General features: G+C 47.4%; 1 protein-coding gene across 3 annotated transcripts in view; it reads left to right on the top strand.

The window, feature by feature from the left end:
* Window positions 1-15,568, top strand: part of VPS26C (VPS26 endosomal protein sorting factor C) — a 43,466-nt gene extending 27,898 nt beyond the window's left edge. For all 3 annotated transcript variants that reach the window (XM_058523094.1, XM_058523095.1, XM_058523093.1), the window contains 5 exons: window positions 3,490-3,570; window positions 6,460-6,534; window positions 11,070-11,220; window positions 11,519-11,671; window positions 14,793-15,568. In XM_058523094.1, the coding sequence (XP_058379077.1) occupies window positions 3,490-3,570; window positions 6,460-6,534; window positions 11,070-11,220; window positions 11,519-11,671; window positions 14,793-14,875 (543 nt within the window). In that variant the 3' untranslated portion in view covers window positions 14,876-15,568. The remainder of the gene's footprint in view (window positions 1-3,489; window positions 3,571-6,459; window positions 6,535-11,069; window positions 11,221-11,518; window positions 11,672-14,792) is intronic.
* The last annotated feature ends 5,065 nt before the right edge of the window (window positions 15,569-20,633 follow it).

Here is a 20,633-nt window from a genome sequence, read left to right as displayed (position 1 = left end):
TTTTTCGTTCACTGACTCATTCATTCATTCAGTTACTAGACAGGTGTTTTTCCAGCCTCCTTGTTTTACAGTGGACCAAGTGCCACTCAGACAGGAGAGTGACCACCGTGGTCACACAGCCGGCCTCAGCGTGGCCCACAGGGTGTTGGCCTCTTGGTGCCCATTGCTCACTGCACTTTCTCTGAAGATTCACCGGAGGGTTATTTTGAATAGATAGTGTTGTGTCAAACCCTAATAACATCTTCTTTCTCAAATTGTATAGTTGCAAAGAATTTTACATTTATAATTTGAATTATGTTGTAGTAACATAATGTAAAAATCTTAAGACGGAGGAAAAGATTTAAAAGGTAGCCAGTATGAAATCGCCAACCTGCAGGGGCTGAGTTTCCTTAGACAGAGGGCCTGATGATGTTTGCTCCCCTTTTCTGTCACGTTGCCTTCATTTCTCATCTTTATTGTTAGATAGTGCACTCAGGAGTCTGTCAGTATTTTCTGGTTGTCCTTTGTGCAACTACTTTTTTCTCTTAAAAGTTATTTAAATCGTAGGCAAGTTTTATTATGTTTGTTCTACCTTGTGGCTGTACTAGCAAGATTTTATCCTGTAACATGAAATAGAGCAGTACCAACGTGTCTGCTGACATTGTATATTCAGGATTAATTTATAGAGATGCTAGTCATCCTTTTTCACAGTTAAAAATATCCTTTCTAGGAGTCTGCTTTAAATCTAGACAAGCATCTTCTTTCTTCATTCCTGTTGTTGTGTGTTGATTGACAGTCAGAAAGACTGCATCTTGCACTTCCTTTTGACGCCCTGCTCGAGTCTGGCCGTCCAGACCCCTCTGACCTCCTGTAGCTCATACCACCCAGCTGTCTCCCTAGTAAGTGGGCAAGATCACGATAAAGTGAAAAGATCCCGGGCTTTGCAGCAGACAGATCCGGGCTTGAATTACAGCATTGCGTAAAGATTCAGAGCCTGGATTTGGCAAGAGGCAGGTGTAAATTCAGATCCCCCCTCTGTGACCCGGAGCAGCCTTCGTGACCTCACTTCCTAGAGGGTTAATGAGGTCTTGGTGTGAAGTGCTTAGTTAGCATAGTACCTGGCACAGAGAATGTGCCAAGTAAATGTTTGCTGAGTGATTGAGTAAATGAATTAATGTTGACTATCCTTATAATATCCTAACAGTTCTTATATTTGTATTGTTAGAATTAAGAAAGTACGTGTGAAAGAACTTAACACAATTCCTAGAATGTAACATCGGTGGTTTCCGATTTTCTCCCCTCCCCCACTTATCGCCAGCTGCCTTATATTACTAATTATTGTTTTCACACCTAAAAAACATTTAGTGACCAAAAGTTGATGCCTGTTATTCACATCCTTTTATTTGCAAGTTATAGAAATCCAGCCCAAATTGACTTAGCCAAAAAAGGGATACTGGACCATAGAACTAGCAATTCCAAGGGACTGTCTAGGCCCAGGTGGATACCAGTCATGTCTCCGGCTCGGCTTTCTTCCCTGCAGGCCTCAGTCTCAGGCAGCCTCTTCTCTTGCCATCGTGAAGCTGGCTGCCAGCCAGCAGCTGCAGGCTTACAGTCTACCAGGTTGGCAACCCCAGCAGAAAGAATTCTTTCCCATTGTCCCAGCACTAGTCGGGCTTACTGGTCACTTCTACACTCAGGGGGTGTGGGGGAGGTCAGCCCCACTTAAACCCCTGAGAATAATGGGCAGTTCCCATTGGGAAAAGAATCAGAGACCAGGCAAGCCAGAACAAAATATTGCCCACTCTAGACAGCATGCGGGATATACAGGAGGAAGACAATACGCATACATATACATTATACATACATAAATACACACACACACACACACACACACAGTACTAGCCCTCACTGAGCTTGTCTGGTTGGGGAGAGCAGATTCAAATCTCAATAGAGAATAGATATAAAAAAAGATCCTTGCAGAGAAGGGATGATGTTTAAAAAAAAAAATTTAATGTTTTAATCAGTAGTACCTTAAATATATGGTAACTTGTTTAATATGGATAGGTTCTTCATAATAATGGAGCTTCTTGATTCAAGTGTGCATGTAGTCCCAGTTATTTACAAATTATTTTTGCAGTCCAAATTATTTTTAACATAATTCTAAAGTTTTTCCTGGATGATTAAAAGAACAGCTAACTTTATTAAACATGGATTATGTGATTTTTTTTTTTTTAAGATTAGCATTAAGACAGTGATCATGCTGTAGAATTTTGTTAGCACCCAGTCTCTCAGCGCGTGGTCAGGGATGTGAGAAACAGTCCCAGGTCTGAGCCGTGTTTTCACTCAGTGACCGGCTCTGCCCCGGGCTCTCCCTCCCTGCATGGGCCCATCTTTCAGCAGCACACCAGCAGTGGCTAGTTCAGGAAAACAGCATAGGCACAGCAGAGAGACACTGAATGCAGCTAAGTTAAAAGCAAGATGCTGCATTCCTTCCCTGTGCGCTCTATTCTGCACGCAGGATCCATCTGCGTTGGAGGACGGGGTGGGGCTGAGAGGGAGAATGTTAACTAAGAGCAGCCCCGAGGTGACCACTGTGGGCGCTGGCTGATGGGTATGTGGGGCTTCCTTACACTCTGCTCTTCACTTTTGTGTATGTTTGGATTTTCCAAAATAAAAATTTCAAAAAGACTATCCCTTCCTTATTCCTCCTTAAGGTTAACAGGTGAGGAGCTAGTTCTGAGATGCCTGGAGAGCTGGGTGTCTGGATCTGGTCACCGCATGTAACTTCTCTTCAGTAAACAGAAGCTCCCGAGCGCAGGGTGACTGATCCCGCCCCGTGAGGTGCCGGGCTGGGCGCACAGAGCTCTCAGCGGCGAGAGGGAGCAGAGAGCACTCGCTTCCCTCCAGTTGGTCTGTGAAGTGCTGGATGCTGTTCCAGCCGTCTCTAGTCCTTGCCACATAGATGTTTCTAATCTTCACTACAAAATAGTCGCTCTTTTACCAAGAGCTGCTGGGTGCCGGGCCCTGTGCTACGTGCTTATCACACATGGTCTCGTTTGATCCTCACTGAAGGCAGGTATAAAATCCCTATTCTACGGGGCAGGAAGCCGAAGCTCGGAGAAGTGTTATTTGTCTGGGCTCACACAGTGAGACAGATAACTGGATTTGAGCTAGCTTCTACCCCTAAGTGCGTGCCCTTTCAGTTCTACCACTCTGGTCTTTCCCTGTGTTATAGGTAAGACCCTGCACCTACGTGCCAGTGGGTCCAGCTGCAGGACGGCTGTGTGAATAGGCTGAGGAATAACCCTAAAGTGTTTGTTTTTGTTGTTTTATAGAAATGCCTTTGTTTTGAGCATTAACTCCCCCTATTATGTGTACTAATTTCATGTAATACACTAATTGGACAAGGTTTCCCCAAAAATATTGACTGACTTGCCTCTCTAAATAGAATTCCAAGATGAAAGCAAATCACACTAAAACGGCCTTTTCTTCTCTGACTTTTCCCTCTAGTACACCCTGCGCTGTGACATGAGGCGGTCTCTGTTGGCCAAGGACTTGACAAAGACCTGTGAATTCATCGTTCACTCTGCTGTAAGCTGTGCTTGGGGGCTCTGGGGCTTGATACTAGGAATCTTCTGTGGGCCTGGAGTTTTACCCTACGTCCAGCTCTGTGGCTGCTGAGAGACACGAGACTCCGGGCTCAGAGACAGGGGACCTGGTTTCTCCTGGCTCGGCCAGCAGTGTGAGCATCCGCGTGTGCGTCCTTCCCCCGGGCCTGGAGTCCCACGGGTGATGCCACAGGCCCAAATAGTGCTGCACCTGAGAGGGTTACTGCCTCGGCTGAGGAGCAGCAAGTGGGGGAACCCACCCCTGTTACAGCAGGCAGTGAGCAAGCCTGCTCTTTGTCCTGGAGGGAGACGTCACCTCCTCCCTCAAGGTTGCTGCAGCAAACAGAGCTCAAAGAGATGGCCAGGCCCAGGTAAATACAGTCAGGGCCTTACACTGGTGGCATCCACAGCACGAACAGACAGGGACACTCGGGGCCAGGGCAGTGTGCCTCTCCTAACACCTTTAGATAATATTTCATAGTGACAAAATGTTCTTTAAAAATTCTTTTCCCGTGCCAACTTAGGGAACTGGATCCCCTCCCCCACTGCTGCAGGTGATTCCAATTCATGGTGTATTCAGAGTCCTCTGCAGCCCATCTGTGCTGTTCCTTGGTCCTCATGCCTGCCCTCGCTGTTACACATGGTGACAGATACTCGTGCCCACAGCCGTGGATTCGCTGTGTCTCTCGGCCCTCTCTAGGTTCTGCATCCCAGCGGCTGCCGGGCCTGGCCCTTCCTTCCCTGTGCTGCACACTCACACTGCTGGTTCAGGGCTGGTTCTGCCCCTCTTTTCCGGGGCCTCTTGCAGCCTGGTTCCCTCCCTGACTAGCTCCCTAGACTCAGCCTTTGGTATCTCTGGCTTCAGTTTGATTCTGAGCACTTCAGGGACAGAAGTTAGCAAAACTGGGGTTCCTGGAGGTGTCCGGGCACGGGGAGCCTGGATGTGGTGGCTGAGAGCGTCGCCAGAGCACCAGGTGGCCCCGGGGCTGCTGCAAGGCATCCACCAGGGCTGACTCAGAGACACGGCTCCTGAGGGCCTCACAGAGCTGGAAGACACCCGTGTTCCATGAGCGTGTGGATTCTCGGGGCTGGAGGACAGGTCAAAACGCGCCCCCCACTGGGCAGCCAGCAGAGCTACTAGGTTTTCTTGACTCATTTACTCAGCACAGCCTGCAGCTTTGTTGGCACAAGCAGGGCTCCATGTCCTGGGGGCCCACACGTGTCCCACCGTCCTCACCTTAATAAACGGGGCTTTTACAGAGCTACATTGTGACGCAGGTTAATTGTTGTGGAGAATTTGTAATTGCATTTCCTTTACACTATTGTGAAATGTCCATGAGTATCTTTTGATAGTGATTAAAAAGTAAAAATGTAAGACTTAAATCTCTTGTGCATAAGATTGGCAAAATCACGGATGTCCTTTATTTGTGTCATTTTTGTGACTTTTTGGGACTCCCAATATTTGTAGCTTCCCTCTGTGTAAATTTTTCATAATCACAGTGTTTGTCTCTTTTAGTGATAAAATATATTGTATAAATTTGTATAAAATATGAAAAAATATTTATCTTTTTAAGAAATTATGTGATTTACATGGATATTTTCCTTTTTTCCATTAAGGATTTTCAAATCAAAGCATAAAAAAATTTTTTTAATGTGGATTATTCCCTAAAAAAGTCACATACCCTTTTATGTCCTTAATGAAAAGAGCCTCCAACTTTGTGAAAAAGAATGAGCCCAAATTCAGCCCCCTGCCCAGAGCTGGGCCCGGGCTAGGCCCCCAACCCACAGGCCAGTCATGACTGCAGAGCCCCCTCATCAGTCAGGTCAGCTCAGCTCGGGGTGGGCGGTGATGGCAGAGCTGTTGGGGGCTTCCTCCTGCTCCTGGCAGTTTATCTACACGTGGCCTGCAAGAATCGTGTTCTTCTCTGTGACTGATTTCACAGGAAGGCCAAACCACACTGTGACCTGTAGTTGACAACAAGTTAAATGTTCCTTTACGTTCTGGGAGGAAGAATATATTCACTAAAGAATATGTCCATGAACCTATTAAGAAGAAGAATATATCCAAGAAGAGTTTTCCCTGGAAGAAGTTTCTGGTAAAGGAATAAACTTGGCAGATTGGTCAGTGCCCTTCCTCCACCAGTCCTCCTTTGCCATATGGGCATCCGTGGCCTTTGGATCCTGGCCCCTGAGTAAAAGACCAGGCAGGCCCTGATGGAGCTTGGCTATATTGGTGGATTCTGCAATTACATAGTGTGGAGATGATCATTGTTAGTTAATCTCAGTAATGTTTATAATTAGTTATTTTATAGGTGTGATTCTTGTAGATAGACAGTTGTATGGCTCAGTGGCTAACAGCGTTAGCACTGTAGTGGAGCCAGGCTGCCTGGGCTTGAATCTTGGCTCTGCCACTTGCTCAAGCGAGCCATTGAAGCCCTCTGCCCCACTGTCCTCCTCTGTGAGGTGGGACCAGTGACAGTGACAGCACCCCATGGTGTCAGCGGCACACTGAAACACTCCAGTGTTAGCTCTTATTCTAAGAGAGAGGTTTAAAATAAATATCTCCCAATAATACTACTCCATTTCTTAGGTCTGATTTTTAAATTCTGTACCTGAAAGGGACGGTAGAGATTAAGAAGTCTGTCCCCTCATTTACAGGTGAGGTAACTGAGTCATGAGGGATGAAGAAATTTGACAGAGAACCCCATGTTGTTTTCCAGCAGAGCTGTGTTCAGAACCCGGCATCCTGCCTCTGAGTGCCACTTCTTCCTGGCTCGTTATGCTGCCCTTCGGTTCTTTAAGAGGGAGGAGGGGTCTGACTGTGGAACCCCTGGCATGCAAGCATCTGATTTTGGTTTTCCTCCTGTTTTAGCCTCAGAAGGGGAAACTGACTCCGAGCCCTGTGGACTTCACCATCACACCTGAAACCTTACAGAATGTCAAAGAGGTAACGTGTATCTCAGCCTTGAATGCCTACTGGAGATGTTTTCTTAGTAACCAGACCCTACTGACAGACTGTTGCCCAGTGTGCTTTATTTGGGTACCAAGAGGAAATTCCTGATTATTGTCTCTATCCAAAATAGCTGGTATTTTCAAATTTGATCTCTCTCTTTTTTCCTCCCCAAAGCCCCAGTGCATGGTTGTACATCCTAGTTGTAAGTTGTTCTAGTTCTTCTATGTGAACCGCTGCCACAGCATGGCAACTGACAGATGAGTGGTGTGTAGTTCCGCGACCAGGAAACAAACCCAGGCCGCCAAAGTGGAGCGCGCCCAACTTTAACCACTAGGCCATCAGGGCTAGTTCTTGATCTCTTGTTAAACTCACGAATAACTTAGAAGAATGCTTTTTAAAAATTTCTTGGGGAGGGTGTCTGTTTCTTATTTTTTACTGTCTTCTCCCAGTTTTATTGTGTTGTGGTCAGAGACCCTCTTCCCTGAGCCCCGATCGCCACCACAGCCTGTCACGGTGGCTACACCCCCTTTATTTCTCAGTTGGCTACCTGCTCACTTGTCATCCAAGGACACTGCTTTTCTTCCTTTCTAGTCCTGCTCTCAGGACCCTATTGACTAGAGTCGGGTTAAAGGCAAGTTTGGGAGCACGGGGCACAGGAGTGATTATTGACCTCATCCTGTGCCTCTTTATCAGGAGGCACAGCTGGGGCAGGGCTGTGTCAGAGGGAGCCTTTCAGAAAGTCCATTTACCGTCGCTCCCTTCAGTTTCTGGAGAGCACGTGACCCCAGTGGGCCCATCAGACTCTTCTCTCTCCAATCAGTATGAACCCTGATTGGAAGCAGGCCGGGAGAGCAGGTGGGTCGAGATGGGCTGCCGACATCTCACCCTGCCCGGTTCCTCCCCTGGCCTCAGTTGTTCAGCCTGAGAACTGCTGAGTAGTGTCTCAGTTAGCCCCCCCGTTTTCTTAAGTTGGTTAGAACAAGTTTGTATTCTTACTTCTGAAGAATCTAAATGACACAAGAGTTGGTGAGAGACCTGCAGTGAGGGAGAGGCGCAGAGCAGGTGGAAACTGTCCCATTGCGGGTGTCTCTTGTCCATAGCATCTGCTGGATTCTGTGAAAAACAGTCTCTCATAGAGGAATTGAACCCTTCCTTTTGATTTTGAAACTGTCACATTTGTTTTATTCCTTATGTCTTGTCCTAGACTCTGTGGTATACTTTATTGTTTTTTTTTCCTGTCTTTAGTCTAATTGATTAGGTTTGTGGGGCTTGGGGGTTTTTTCTGTTCATATTGTTGTTTGCTCCTTTTTTCTTTAACTTCCTATTTCTACTTTCCTAGTTTGTTGTTAGTGCCGTCGAGTAGATCCTGACTCCTACTGACGCTGTGTACAGCAGAGCGGAGCCCTCCCAGGTCCTTTTGCGCCATCCTCTCACCTTCCAGTGCTATATCAGACAATGCTCCACTGCTGTTTGCAGGGTTTTCATGGCCAGTTTTTTCAGAAGTGGGTGGCCAGGTCCTTCTTCTTCTTCTGTCTTAGTCTGGAAGCTCCGCTGAAACCTGTCCACCTGGGTGACTCTGCTGGCATTGCTTTCCTAGTAGTTACCCTTAAATGTTCAAACATACTTAGACAATTATAAATTTAAATAACAGCTTTGAGAATAAGTGCCTTCTGGCAGAAGGTCTGTAACATTTTTGCATTTTTCTCTCATCACACCCCCCTTGTTTGTTGAAATCTAAGTTCCAGTTTGTCATCAGTGTTCTCTCTCCAAATATTAAGCCTTTATTGGCTTAGAAACCATTTCTTAATAGTTGCCTGAAGTATCATAGTCATATTATTTAGCATTAACTCTTAAGTTTTACCACGATCGTTGCTCGCCATTGTTTCCACTTGCTTATGTTTTCTTCTTTGATTTATTTTTTGTTTAGCTGGAATACATCCTACTGTCATTGTTTCAGCAAGGGTGAGGAGTGAACTTAAATCCTTGAGTATCTGAAAAGTATCTTGCTTTGCTCTCACACTTGAATCGTAGTCTGTTAGGTAGAAAATTCTAGCTCTAATGTCATTTGCCCTTAGATCTTTGAAAGACAGCTCCCTGGTTTTCTGGTGCCTAGTGATACTGATGACAATCTGATTCTGAAATTTGTGTGAGCTAATCTGTTTCTTCTCCCTCTCTCTCTCCCACCCTGCCCCCGCCAAAAGCTTCCAAGATCTTCCCGTCTTTAGTGTTCTAAAATTTCAAAGCACTTGCCCAGGGTCGGGTCTTTATTTCATCAGTGTGCCCAGCATTGGGTGGTCCCTTTCGTTATGAAGGCTGAACCTTCCTTCAGCTCTGTGAACTTCTCTTTTAGTATTTCTTAGATGCGTCATAGGAGAACCTCTTGGCTCCGTCTTGCAGCTCACTCATTTGCTCTTCAGTGAGTATTTAGCCCATCTGTTGAACTGTTTACTTCAACAACAGTGGGATTCATTTTGAAGCACGATTTCTTTTTCAAGATGGCCCCTTCTTTTATTACAGACCTAGTGCCTTCCATCTCTGTTTCGTCTGTTGATGCTGTTTCTTAGGGGGCTGGTTCTCATGTTTGTTGAGTGTGTGCCTCTTTTTCTTGCTTTTATTTTCTTCAAATGTTGATTGATTCTTGGTTGTCAGTTTATCTTTATAGATTAGGATCTAATATGTATGGTCTTGGTAACGAGTCTCTCTCTCTTTAGCTCAAAAGAGAATCTGTTCCTCTGATTGTGAACACACACTCTGACCAGAGCAGCTTTACCTTGAGTGTTGCACAGGGGAAGGAAGCATTCAGCCCTGGGGGCTTTCTTTTGGGGGGTGCAGGTAGCGTGTCTTCCGGGCCTAGGGGCTTGCTGTCCTGCATTGGGGCCATAAGTGACTTGGGGCACTTGCCCTCCTTGCGCAGCCTGCTCTGGGAGCCTCCTCGGTGGGAGGTCCCCCTTGAGGGAAGCTGTGGAGCCAGCCTGGGGCAAGCACTAATTCCCAAGGCCGGACACGGCCAGTTTCGCCACCCTCTGCTGCGTTACCTGTGACTGCCCACCACCTGCCCTCCCCTGGGTGGGCCCCCGCCTCTGTCTCAGGGCTTCCTGGGCCCTGTGGGAACTTGCCCGCAGAGCTCTCTCTGCCCGCTGGGGGGTGTGGTCCCCTGGACTCTCGTGAGCGTCACCGTCAGTACACTTCCATCTCACAGAAGTGCGTCACGGGGGGGTCTCTGGGTGGCCTTCCGCGTAGCTTTGAAAGGTGCAGGCTTATTTGTGGTCGTGTACATTAGCATCCTGCCAGTGGGAGGAGAGGTAAGATGAATGTTTCTCAGTATCTTCAGCTAGCCGTGAGAGCTTTTCTTTTTTCATCAGTTGCCTAAAAGAATTTTAATGTAGACTGCTACTGCTTTCTATTTTTCTAAACAAATAGCTTCTTTTACTTTTAGTTATTTTTAGAAATCTCACGAGTCAAAACTTTTTTTAGAGTTCTCTGCCTTTGGGGGCCATCAGGTACAGAGTTCCCTTGCTCCTCAGTTCCCGACCTGCACTGTCCAATACAGTGGCACCAGCCACGTGTGACCACCGAAACTTGAGACGTGGCTGGTGGGAACTGAGACGAGCTGTAAGTGGAAGGTGCTGACTGGATTTCAAAGACTCAGTAGGAAGAAAAGAATATAAAACATCATAATGTTTTAATATTGATTATATGAGGAAGTGACAATATTTTGGATATATTGGTTAATTTTACCTGTTTCCTTTTACTTTTTTAAATGTGGTTTTTAGAAAATTTTAGATTACGTATTTGGTTCACACTTGTGGCTTACTTTATGCTTCTGTTGGACTGTTGTGGTGTGGTGTTGCTTCTCTTGGACGGTGGTGTTCTGAACTCTGTGTTACCTTCAGTAACGGGGACACAGTCAGAGGTACAGGCTGCTAGAACAATGGTCTCTAACTCCTTAGATCTGTTTTTCCCACAAGAACATCATCCCTCTCCCATGACCCATTTCCTCTCTCTACAGAGAAAAGATCCATAGGCTTGTAGTCAAGCATTGAAGAAAATTGTTCTCTTTAAATTTCTTTGAAATAAAATAAATGTCTTGACTTCAAAACTGCATAATTGGGAACATGGTAAAATTGATTATCTTTTTAAAACCTTTTTTGTGTGTGTGATTGGTTGTCCTTAAACACTCTTCACAACTTCCTCAGACTATTTTATGTCATATTCTGTGGGAAGGAGGCGCTTTCCAGATCTGATCTAGGCCATTCGGATGATTCTGTGAGAGGCTGGTCATTCCGTACAGGCAGGTCCTTCAGGTGTCTTATATCTGTAGATGGTTGTTGAATAAGGTAGTCTGTTAATTAAGTTGACAGAAGGTGTAAGTACTATGGTACTGTTCTTCCCATTTTGTAAAACAGGGCCCAGTGGGTTTTATAAAAATTATCCAACTTTGTTTTCAGTTTTTATTTGTACCCAACTGACTATCGAGTACTTTCTCCTGGCACCTTCCATTCCCGATGTATTTGTTTGTTTTGTTTTAGAGGGCCTTGCTCCCCAAATTTCTCATCAGAGGACATCTCAACTCAACCAACTGTGTCATCACACAGCCACTAACAGGAGAGCTGGTGGTGGAGAGCTCGGAGGCCGCCATCAAGAGCATAGAGCTGCAGCTGGTGCGCGTGGAGACCTGCGGTACGTGAGGGCCTGGCTGGGCAGGCTGGCCTGTGCCCTGCCTGTTGCCTGCAGGCGGCGGTTGACGTGCTGCGGGTGGGACACAAGCGGGAGCCCGCCTCTCGAGCCCAGTAGGTGCAGTAGGTGTGTGTGAGGGAAGTGAGATGTGGAGGGAAGGGGCCTCTCCAGAGTCCTGTGGAGCAAGTGGAGCAGTGGGGGCGAGTGTGGACGCGGGCTCCCCGGAGTCTCAGGGGCCTCTTAGTCAGCTTGCGTGGATGCTCGCTGTTTCCTGACTGAGGGCTGCTTCTGCCTTCTCCAGGGTGTGCAGAAGGGTATGCCCGCGATGCCACGGAGATCCAGAATATCCAGATCGCCGACGGGGATGTCTGTCGGGGCTTGGCTGTCCCCATATACATGGTCTTCCCCCGGCTCTTCACCTGCCCTACGCTGGAGACCACCAATTTCAAAGTGGGTGAGTGTGCTCGCTCTCACCCTCGTGGGCCCGGCGGGATTCTCCCGTGAAGGGTGTGGCCCACAGAAGGGCCACCCAGTGCTTGGGACAGACACACTGTCTGCTTGGATCGGGCACAGCTCAGAGCACTCAGTCAGGACACGGGGAGCAGTCCCGGCTCTCCAGGAACGTGCGTTGTCATACAGGGAGACGCCAGTGACCACGTCACCGTGGGCTAGGGGTGTGACGATAAGAAGGGACAAGCCAGTGTGCACGGGAAGGTTGAGTCAGCTCCTTTGATGGGTGGGCATTGGAGCAGAGACCCAGAACGTGACAGTCCCAGTGTGAACCTTGATCGTGAGCCTTTTGCTGGCACCAGCTTAGGGTCCTGGTCATTTTCCATGATGACACGTATAGATAGTTTGACCACAAGATCTGAATCGTGCTACAGACAGTTTTATATCCTGCTTTTTCTCCCTTCCCTTTATACCATGAACATCTCCGTGGTTTGAAATATTCTTATAAAATATTTTAATAGTGCATCTATCCTAATAAAATCGTCATGCTTATGAGGTTCAGTAGAGAGTGCAGCTCTCACGACTGAGACACAGTAGGACCAGACCTGAGGGACTTCCGCCCTCGCTGGCACAACGTTCTGCAGACTGATGGAAAAGTCCACAAAAAGTGTCCCTGGACTTTCTGGGAACAACCTTGTCATGCCCGAGTCTCACTGGTAAATAGCTGGGATAAGGGGATTTGGTAATTGTTTCTGCTGTTGTACCCGCCTTGTTGAGAAATGGAAACTTAGTCCCTGAGGCCACTACGTTTTATTAATGTCATATTCCCCCTAAATCTTTTAATGTGTGTTATTATTAGTCTGGAGAGAATCTTTGTTTTTTTAAGTAGACTATGATTTTACTTTCAGTAATTCCACATAACATAACTTAAAATTTAAGCCAGCACGGTTTCATCACCCAGTTGAGCACGTGCTCTTTGAAGGAGTTGGGGGAGGGGGGGTGCGTTGTCTCTGCTGCTGAGTCGCTGGGCGCTCGTGGACTTCCTGTGCCTGCAGTGCAGTGAGAGTCCCGGAGCGCGCCCGGCACATGAGAAGCACAGTTTCCTGTTTGTGGAGCCCCTGAGTGCTTCGTCTGAAACATTCATTGTAGCGAGAGCATGATGGGGTTGGGACACCCATGTCACCAAAGAGGGCAGCACCTCGGCTGTTTGCCAAACTCATGACAGGACAGCAGAGGCTGCTGGGAGCGACAACAAGAGGTGCCACGATGTGTCTCCAAAGACGTGTGTCTGATTGTCACTGCAGCAGTAGTGCGTGCCCACAGGACGCTGTCCAGAGTGCAGAGCGAGTGCCCCGACCACAGGTCCAGTGGGGGTGCCCCAGGGCCACTAGCCTCACACTCCCTGGACTCTGCACACTGTTCCAAAGGTGGTCTTTTTCACTTCAGAATACTTTGATTTTAAGTAGAGGAGGAGAGGTACTTGTCTGTTGATTTTTCAGCTTGGTTTTCCTACATAAACTTTAAAAGGTCCAAAAAGTTATTTTTTTCTGCTATGCTATACATTAAGCACCTAAGTTTCTTGCACGTTATTTCTGTGAGTTTTAAGGTGTGCGTGTAACATCTCCTGCAGAGCCTCTGCTTCCTCCCTGTAAATAGCGCCCTCAGTCCCTCCCCGAGACACCAGAGCGCTCCTGTCCTCACGTCCGATGTTGAGTTGAGTCTGGTTGGGGGCTTGCACAGTGACAGAGGCTATTAGTTAGGGGAGTCCCCTCAGAAAAGAGGAGACGTGTGACCTTTATGTGAGCACTGCAGGCTCTCCCAGGCCCTGGAGTTGCTGCCCATGTGGCCGGCCCAGGTCAGGCTCTGCACCTTGGGGGCGTCGGCCCCTCCGGGTTGGGAGGTGGGGGCGAGCCCGACGTCCCGAGGTAAGAGCAGTGTCTGCGTGCGTCCCCTTCAGCTGTGTTGGTGCTGACCAGGAGTGACTTCACGTGCGGGGCTCAGGCTGGGCAGTGTCCTCCAGCGGGAGCCCACTGGGACTTCAGGGAGCCTGGGCTGAACAGCTGCTCCGATGGCGCTGCTCTGCCGAGTTCTCTGCCATAAGGAGAGCCAGCAGCAGCTCCTTCATGTGGGCCTAACATGCCCGCTGGGCATCCTCTGTCCACTCCAGCCACACCGTGCTCCTTCCCAGGGAGAACAACAAGGTGGCTGGAGGACCGCTGGAAAAGAAGGGTGACAGGAAGGCCCAAGGGGCCATTCTAGTGCTGTGATGATTATCAGAGTAAGGAAGGTGACAGGGTGGGCACTGCTGGTGCCCGACTCCTGTTGTGGCTGGTGTGGACAGCCGCACATGGGACGGTGTCCTCAGAACTCCAGCCACAGGTGGGGCCTTGGACGCACTGACCCCCAAGCCCCTTCCACAGCTGAGCCTGTGAGACACAGTGCTCACTGCTCTGCCCTCACGGGCCCTTTGCACCGCCCTCTCCACACCGGGGAGGGGCGTGGGGCGTGTCTTTCTTCAGGGAGCTCCCTCCTCACACACACACCCTTTTTGCTGTCAACAAGGCTTACCCATGGCAGCTAAAGAGCTGATGGAGAAAGAACCCTGTTTGCTGAAAGGTAAGAGATGAATGTTTGAACAGGTGTTTCAGATAAATCAGCCATTATCCAAAGGACAACCATTAAACCGTATGCCATTTCTGAACCTCAGGGATGGGAGATGTGTCCCCAGACAGTTGCGGGCCAGTTTGGAGTCTGCTGTTCCGTTAAGAACTGTAGGAAATGTAAAAATAAAGCAAAAGAATGCAGATGAATGGAAAGGATTCTAGAAGATTCTCTAGTAAAGACAAAGGACAGGGAAAGTGTGGGTGGGGAAGCTGATGCCTTACAACACGTTCCGAGGTGAGAAGACAAATTACTTAGAGAAAGTGCTCCAGAGGCAGTCAGACCCCAGTGTAGCGTCTTCCCAGGTTCTGGAAGCTTAGGCTGACGTCCATGGGACTGGAGTACAGAAGCCCCCACGGCGCAGCGCCCCCTCGCTGTGCAGAGCCCGCCGCACCTGTGGTGGGGGTGGCGTTGGGTGCCGCTGTGGGGCAAGCGCACATAATGCCTGTCCTTTCTCTTCTCAGAATTCGAGGTGAACATCGTTGTGCTGCTCCACGCTGATCATCTCATCACGGAGAACTTCCCGCTGAAGCTCTGCAGGATGTAGTGGGAGGAGGGGCCCAACGAGAGTGGCCGATGGAAGTGCAGCTGGTGCCCAACCTGCACGGGAGCAAGCCAGCAGCATGTGCTGTTTCCTGATGATTCTGTAGCAGAAATCAGTCTGACCCCTCAGACCACAGCCACCCTTCTTCCTCATTTCCTCCAGGCTGCTGCCTCCAGTGGGCACTTCTCATCAGACCTTTCCTTTGGAATTCATGAGGATTACATAATGTCGTTGGCCAGATCGTTTCCTGTGACTCCTGACTCACCTGCCCCTTGTGAGGGCAGAACAGGTGTAACAGCAATTTGAGCCTTGCTGGAAAGTGAGATCCTGGGGACAAAAGGAAGCCCTCCATGCCTGGCCAGAGGATGCGGCTAGGACCCCCGACAGCACAGGATGGCCACAAGCGTACTCATTGCTTATGACGTTTGCAGAGACCCTCCAAGGAGGAGTGAGTGCAAAGGCACCCACTAGAAATGTGGGGCACTTTTTTTCACTTTCTCCTATAACATCTTTCATGATAACTTCAAAACTTTGAGGGAACTAGAAAAAAGTGTTCCTTCTCTCACCAGAGTTAGAGGACTTGGTGACAGTGGCTGTGCTGGAGTATTTCTGAAGTCGCAGGAGCTGGCGTAAAGTTGTATGCTGCCCCATTCCCAGAATACATTTAAATGCAAGGTTACGTAAGGGGCGAAGAAACGCGTGTCTGAGCCTGTTGTTGTTGGGTGGGTTCTGAGCGGCAGGAGACCTGTGCCCAGGGCATAAGTGAAGACCCTTCCATACTGAGTGGTGCCGAGAAAATGCTCTGGCCCTGATGAGCTTGGCCTGCCTCTGACCCCCTGAGGGCCCTGTGTTGGAGCCAGGGGCTTTTGGCCTGGAGCCATTTTCTCCTGGGCCTCCCATTGTGAGTCACGGTGTGTGGTGAGCCTGTTGCAACACATTTCTTCCTTCAGATCCTGCCATTGTTTCTGCCAGCCCGCAGCTAACAAGGCCTCAGAAATAAGCTGTGCGCTTTGCACGCTATTGCTGATGGTCCCTCCCCTGGGCAGGCTTGGGTGAGGCGGCCTCAGGCTGACGGCCCGCGGGCTGTGCTGCCCTGGTCCTGGCACAGCGTCTGGTGACGTGTGGTGCCAAGGGCAGACAGACCTGACCAGGCCTTGCTTTATCCCAGGGCTTCACCGGTGAAACTGATAACAGCGTATTCACTGAGTCATTTTAAAGGTTGGTTCCCAGAAAATACATTTCTGGTTGATAAGTCTGCTTTTATGCTCACATGACCTTAATAATTATTTGTCCTTGATGATGTGTTTAAACTAGGTAGCAGAAAACAAAGAGGCCATACTTTCTGGGAAATTTCAAAGATAGAAATCATTTTTAATGGAAAAAAAACTAAATGAGAATTTTGAGCAAGGTTTGGGATATATATTGCTATATAATTTCTTTAGCAATCCGATTTTATGGATATCAATATGGTAGTGCTTTCCCTAGGGAATAATTATTACCTGAAGAGCTGCCGGCAGCCCGGCCACCTTTATCATTTCATTCCACCCTGAGGGGCCCAGGGAAGGGCCTCAGGCTGGCCGTTTCCTTCCCCTTCTTGGCTGGACCCCTCCGCCATCAGTTATTCAGGAAAACTCAGATGTTTGGTATCTAGGACAGCAGCTGTCCCACTGCTGCCCCGGGTGGCGGGAGCTGCAGGTGTCCACTGGCCGAAGCTCAGGGTTGTCAAATTCTCCCAGGAGAGGAGAGGAAGGGGAGGTGAAGGAAAGGGTTTGCGAACCGTGAATCTAAAACAGTGTATTATTTTGGACATGCCCATTTAGGCAGGAATGCATTTTGGCTATCGGAGCTCCAGCAGAAGTAGGGCCTGGCGCCAGGTCTCAGCCACGTTGTGAGTTCCAAAGTAAAGGTGGAGAGGAAATCAGAAAGAAAAGGATAAAAAAGCCAAAGCATCGTGCCTGAACTCATCCAGAGTCCGTGTCCCGAGCCTGCCTGTTCTGGGAGCTGTTGGGGAGGTGGACCCTGACCTCCTTTCTGCCTTCACCACTGGAGTCTCATCATTCCCAAGTCCAGGTGTGAATTACCCTTTAAAAACTTCAGGGGCTAAGATTACCCCCACGTGCCAGCAGTGATGTATTACTCTAGAAAATTGCCTGTGTGCTCCCACAGTTCCTCTCTCATTCCCCCTTGTTCAGAAATAGAGTTGAATTTCCATGGACCCATGCCCACCTAGCTAGAGACTTATTTCTGACTCCCTTGCAGCTAGGTGTGGTCATGTGACAAGGAGGATGTGGGCCATTGGAGGCCAGACCCTGTCAGCCCCTTCCCATGGCCGGACCAGGAACAGGCCTGCCTCCCAGCCTAGACTGTGCCAGAGCACAACAGATGTGTGAGCAAAACAGCTTGCCTCCCCCACCCCCCGTGTCATTGTCACAAGAGAGAGAAAGAAATGGACTCGTCTTCAAGCCCCTGGATTGCTGGGGCTCTTGGCTGCAGCAGCCCAGCCCCAAGCTCATGATGGGAGGGGCAAGAGTTCACACGTACAGGGTCTGGTCCCATCTGTTGCCTCTCATAGACCCTGAGCTACCTGTGCATATAGAACAAAGAAATTTTCCTTCTATCTTTGTGCCCACCCTCTGAGCCAAGACTTGACTTCGAGACTCTCAGGCGTCCAGAACCTTGCCCAGATCCAGCTAATAACTGCAGGGCAAGTGTAGGCCCAACAGCCCCAGAACCCAGCTGGACCCAGCCCTACCCAGTAAAATTTCCCTGACCAGAGTGGAAGGACAATGGGCTGGTTTTTACCATCACTCACTATTCAGATGGTTAAAAAGACTAAGTTGTGGTTTTCCCGGAGAGAGATGTCAACTTAATACCAAGAATGTGTTCTGCGATGACAGCTATAATGCATCCTTTTCATCCTACATTTTGGGAGGAGAGCTGCTGTCTGGTGCCGGCTCCCAAACATCCTTGAAACTTGCCAGGAGGTGCTACCTCAAGTGTGGCTAGCTCTCCCGTCCAGAGGGATGGGCTCCACGCTGCTTCTGCTCAGAGGAGCTCAGTGCTGGCTGGAGTGTTTTCAAGTTGCTGGAGTGTTAACAGGTGCTAGCTGTGGATTGGGTCTAATGAGAGCCATATGAGCATTAGTTATTCTGGGTCAGGCCGTGTTCTAAGTGCTGTGCATGGATTATCCTACTTAATTGTATAGCGACCCTATGAGGAGGGAACTGTTATTCCCCCCCATTTGCAGATGAGGGGATTGTAGTCGAAGGAAAGGCTCTTGTCCGGGTTTCCCGTTGCCCAAGCCATGTACCGTACCATAGTACAATAAAATTAAATATTATTACCAAAAGGAGAATCAAATTCAATATAACTGCTTGTAAATTTTATAACATTCTTCAGAGAAAAGCAAAACTTCATTTACAGACCCTTTTAAACAATGAAAATGAGCATACTATATAGCCAGAGCTTTGTACTATGGCCAGTGCTGCAGTCACAGCAAAATTCATAGCCTTAGATGTTCTTATTACGCCGGAGAGAATGAAAACTGAGTTAGGCATTCAAATTAAAAGTCTAGAAAAACAAAAACAAAGAGGAAAGAATAATGATAAAAGCAGGACTTAACTGATATGAAAGCAAAAACACTGGAAAATTTGTAAGTCCACGAGTTGGTACTTTGAAAAGACTAATTCAGTGGCAGATCTTTAACAGAACAGAACACAAAGAGAGAAAAAGAAATATATAATGCTAGAAATAACTTCAGATTAAAAGGAGCTTGATAAGAATTATAATATTGCAGTATGTACCTTCCCTGCTAATAAACTGCAAACTTCAATAAAATGAAAAGGTAGGCTACCTGAATAAAATGATACCCTAGGGAAGAAATTGCCAAAGAAATAGCACTAAAAAGGTGCCAGGCCCAGAAGGTCTTACAGCAGGTTTTTATCTGAGCTTCAAGGATCAGAGAGTCCCTTTGCTACTTAAACTGTTGCAGGCTAGAGAGAAGAGTGAGAAGCCTCCAGGTTTATTTTATGTAGACCATGTAGCTCTCTTATAAAAATCTGCCATATCAGTTGGGGTTAGGTTTAGCTGTGTGGAAGGGAAACCCAAAGTTAGAGTGGTTCAACCAAGACTCACATAACTGTCCACAGGTGGATGGTGCAGAGCTGGCCTGGCAGCTCAGAGCCATGATGTCCTCAGTGATCCGGGCTACTCCCAGCTCACTGTGCCACCTTTTCTAGGATGTGGCCCTTGTCTTCATGGTTTAAGATAGTTGCAGCTAGTTCCAGCCATCACATCTGCATTCCAGGCAGCAGGTTGGAGGAAAGGCTAAAGGTAAAAAAAGAGAAAAGGCCAGGTGCCAGCTCTATTAAGGATCATCTTGATGGATGCCATAAGGTATATATTCTTTTATTTTAACCTTTTATTTTGGAAATTTCAAACTTATACAAAAGGAGAGAATCATATAGATATGTCATACCCAAAAGATAGCTATTCTTTTTGTTAACATCTTTATTGAGATATAATTCATGGACCCTAAAATTTACCCATTTAAAGTGTACAATTCAATAGTTTTTATTATATTTACAGAGTTGTGGAACCATCACCACAGTCTAAATTTAGAGCATTTTCTTCACCCCAAAAAGAAACCCTGAACCCACTAGCAGTCAGTCTCTTCCTCTCTTCAGCCCTAAACAACCTCGGATTTACCTTCTGTCTCCATAGATTGGCCTATCCTGGACATTTCATATAAATGGAGTCATACAACGTGGTCTTTTGTGGCTGGCTTCTTTGACTTAGCCTAACGTATTTCAGGTTCATCCACACTGCACGTACATTAGTCCCTCGTTACTTTCTATTGACAAATAACATTCCATTGTACAGATATAGCGTATTGTGTTTATTCATTCATCAGTCGACACATTTGAACTGTTTCCACTTTTTGGCTGTTAAGAAAAATGCTGCTGTGAACATTCATAGACAAATTTTTGTGTGGACATATGTTTTTATTTCTCTTAGAAATACATCTAGGAATGGAATTTCAGGCTCATGTGATGGCTAATGTTTAACCTTTTGAGGAACTGAAAGTGTTTTCCAAAGCATCGGCACAGTTTTACATTCCCGCTGGTAATGCACAAGGGTTCCGATTTCTCCATGTCCTCATCACCACTTGTTATTGTCTTTCCTTTTTCTTGTAGCTGTCTAGTGGGTGTGAAGTGGCATCTCGTGATTTTGATTTGCATTTCCCTAACGACTAATGATACTGAGCATCTTTTCATGTGCTGGTTGGCCATGTGTATATCATCTTTGGATAAATGGCTATTCAGATCTTTTGCCCATTATTTAATTGGATCATTTGTCTTTTTATTATTGAGTTGTAGGAGTTCCTTGTATATTCTGGGTTCAAGTTCCTTTTCAGATACATGATTTTCCCCATCTGTGGGTTGTCTTTTCACCATCTTGATTGTATATTTTACAGCATAGAAGTTTTAAATTTTGATGTAGTCCAGTTTATCTATTTTTTTTTCTGTCACTTGAGCTTTTGGTGTCACATCTAAGGAACCATTGCCTAATCTAAAGATCAGGAAGGGAAGGGGGGAGGGAGGAGGGTGAAAGGGATAATTCGGCACGTGTGTGGTGATGGGTTGTAATTAGTATTTTGGTGGTGAACATGATGTAATCTATGCAGAAATAGAAGTACAATGATGTACACCTGAAATTTTTACAATGTTATAAACCAATGTTACTGCAATAAACAAAAAAT

Source organism: Diceros bicornis, chromosome 27 (genome assembly GCF_020826845.1).
Source record: "Diceros bicornis minor isolate mBicDic1 chromosome 27, mDicBic1.mat.cur, whole genome shotgun sequence".
Lineage (NCBI taxonomy): Eukaryota > Metazoa > Chordata > Mammalia > Perissodactyla > Rhinocerotidae > Diceros > Diceros bicornis.
This window is presented reverse-complemented; position numbering and strand designations above follow the sequence as displayed.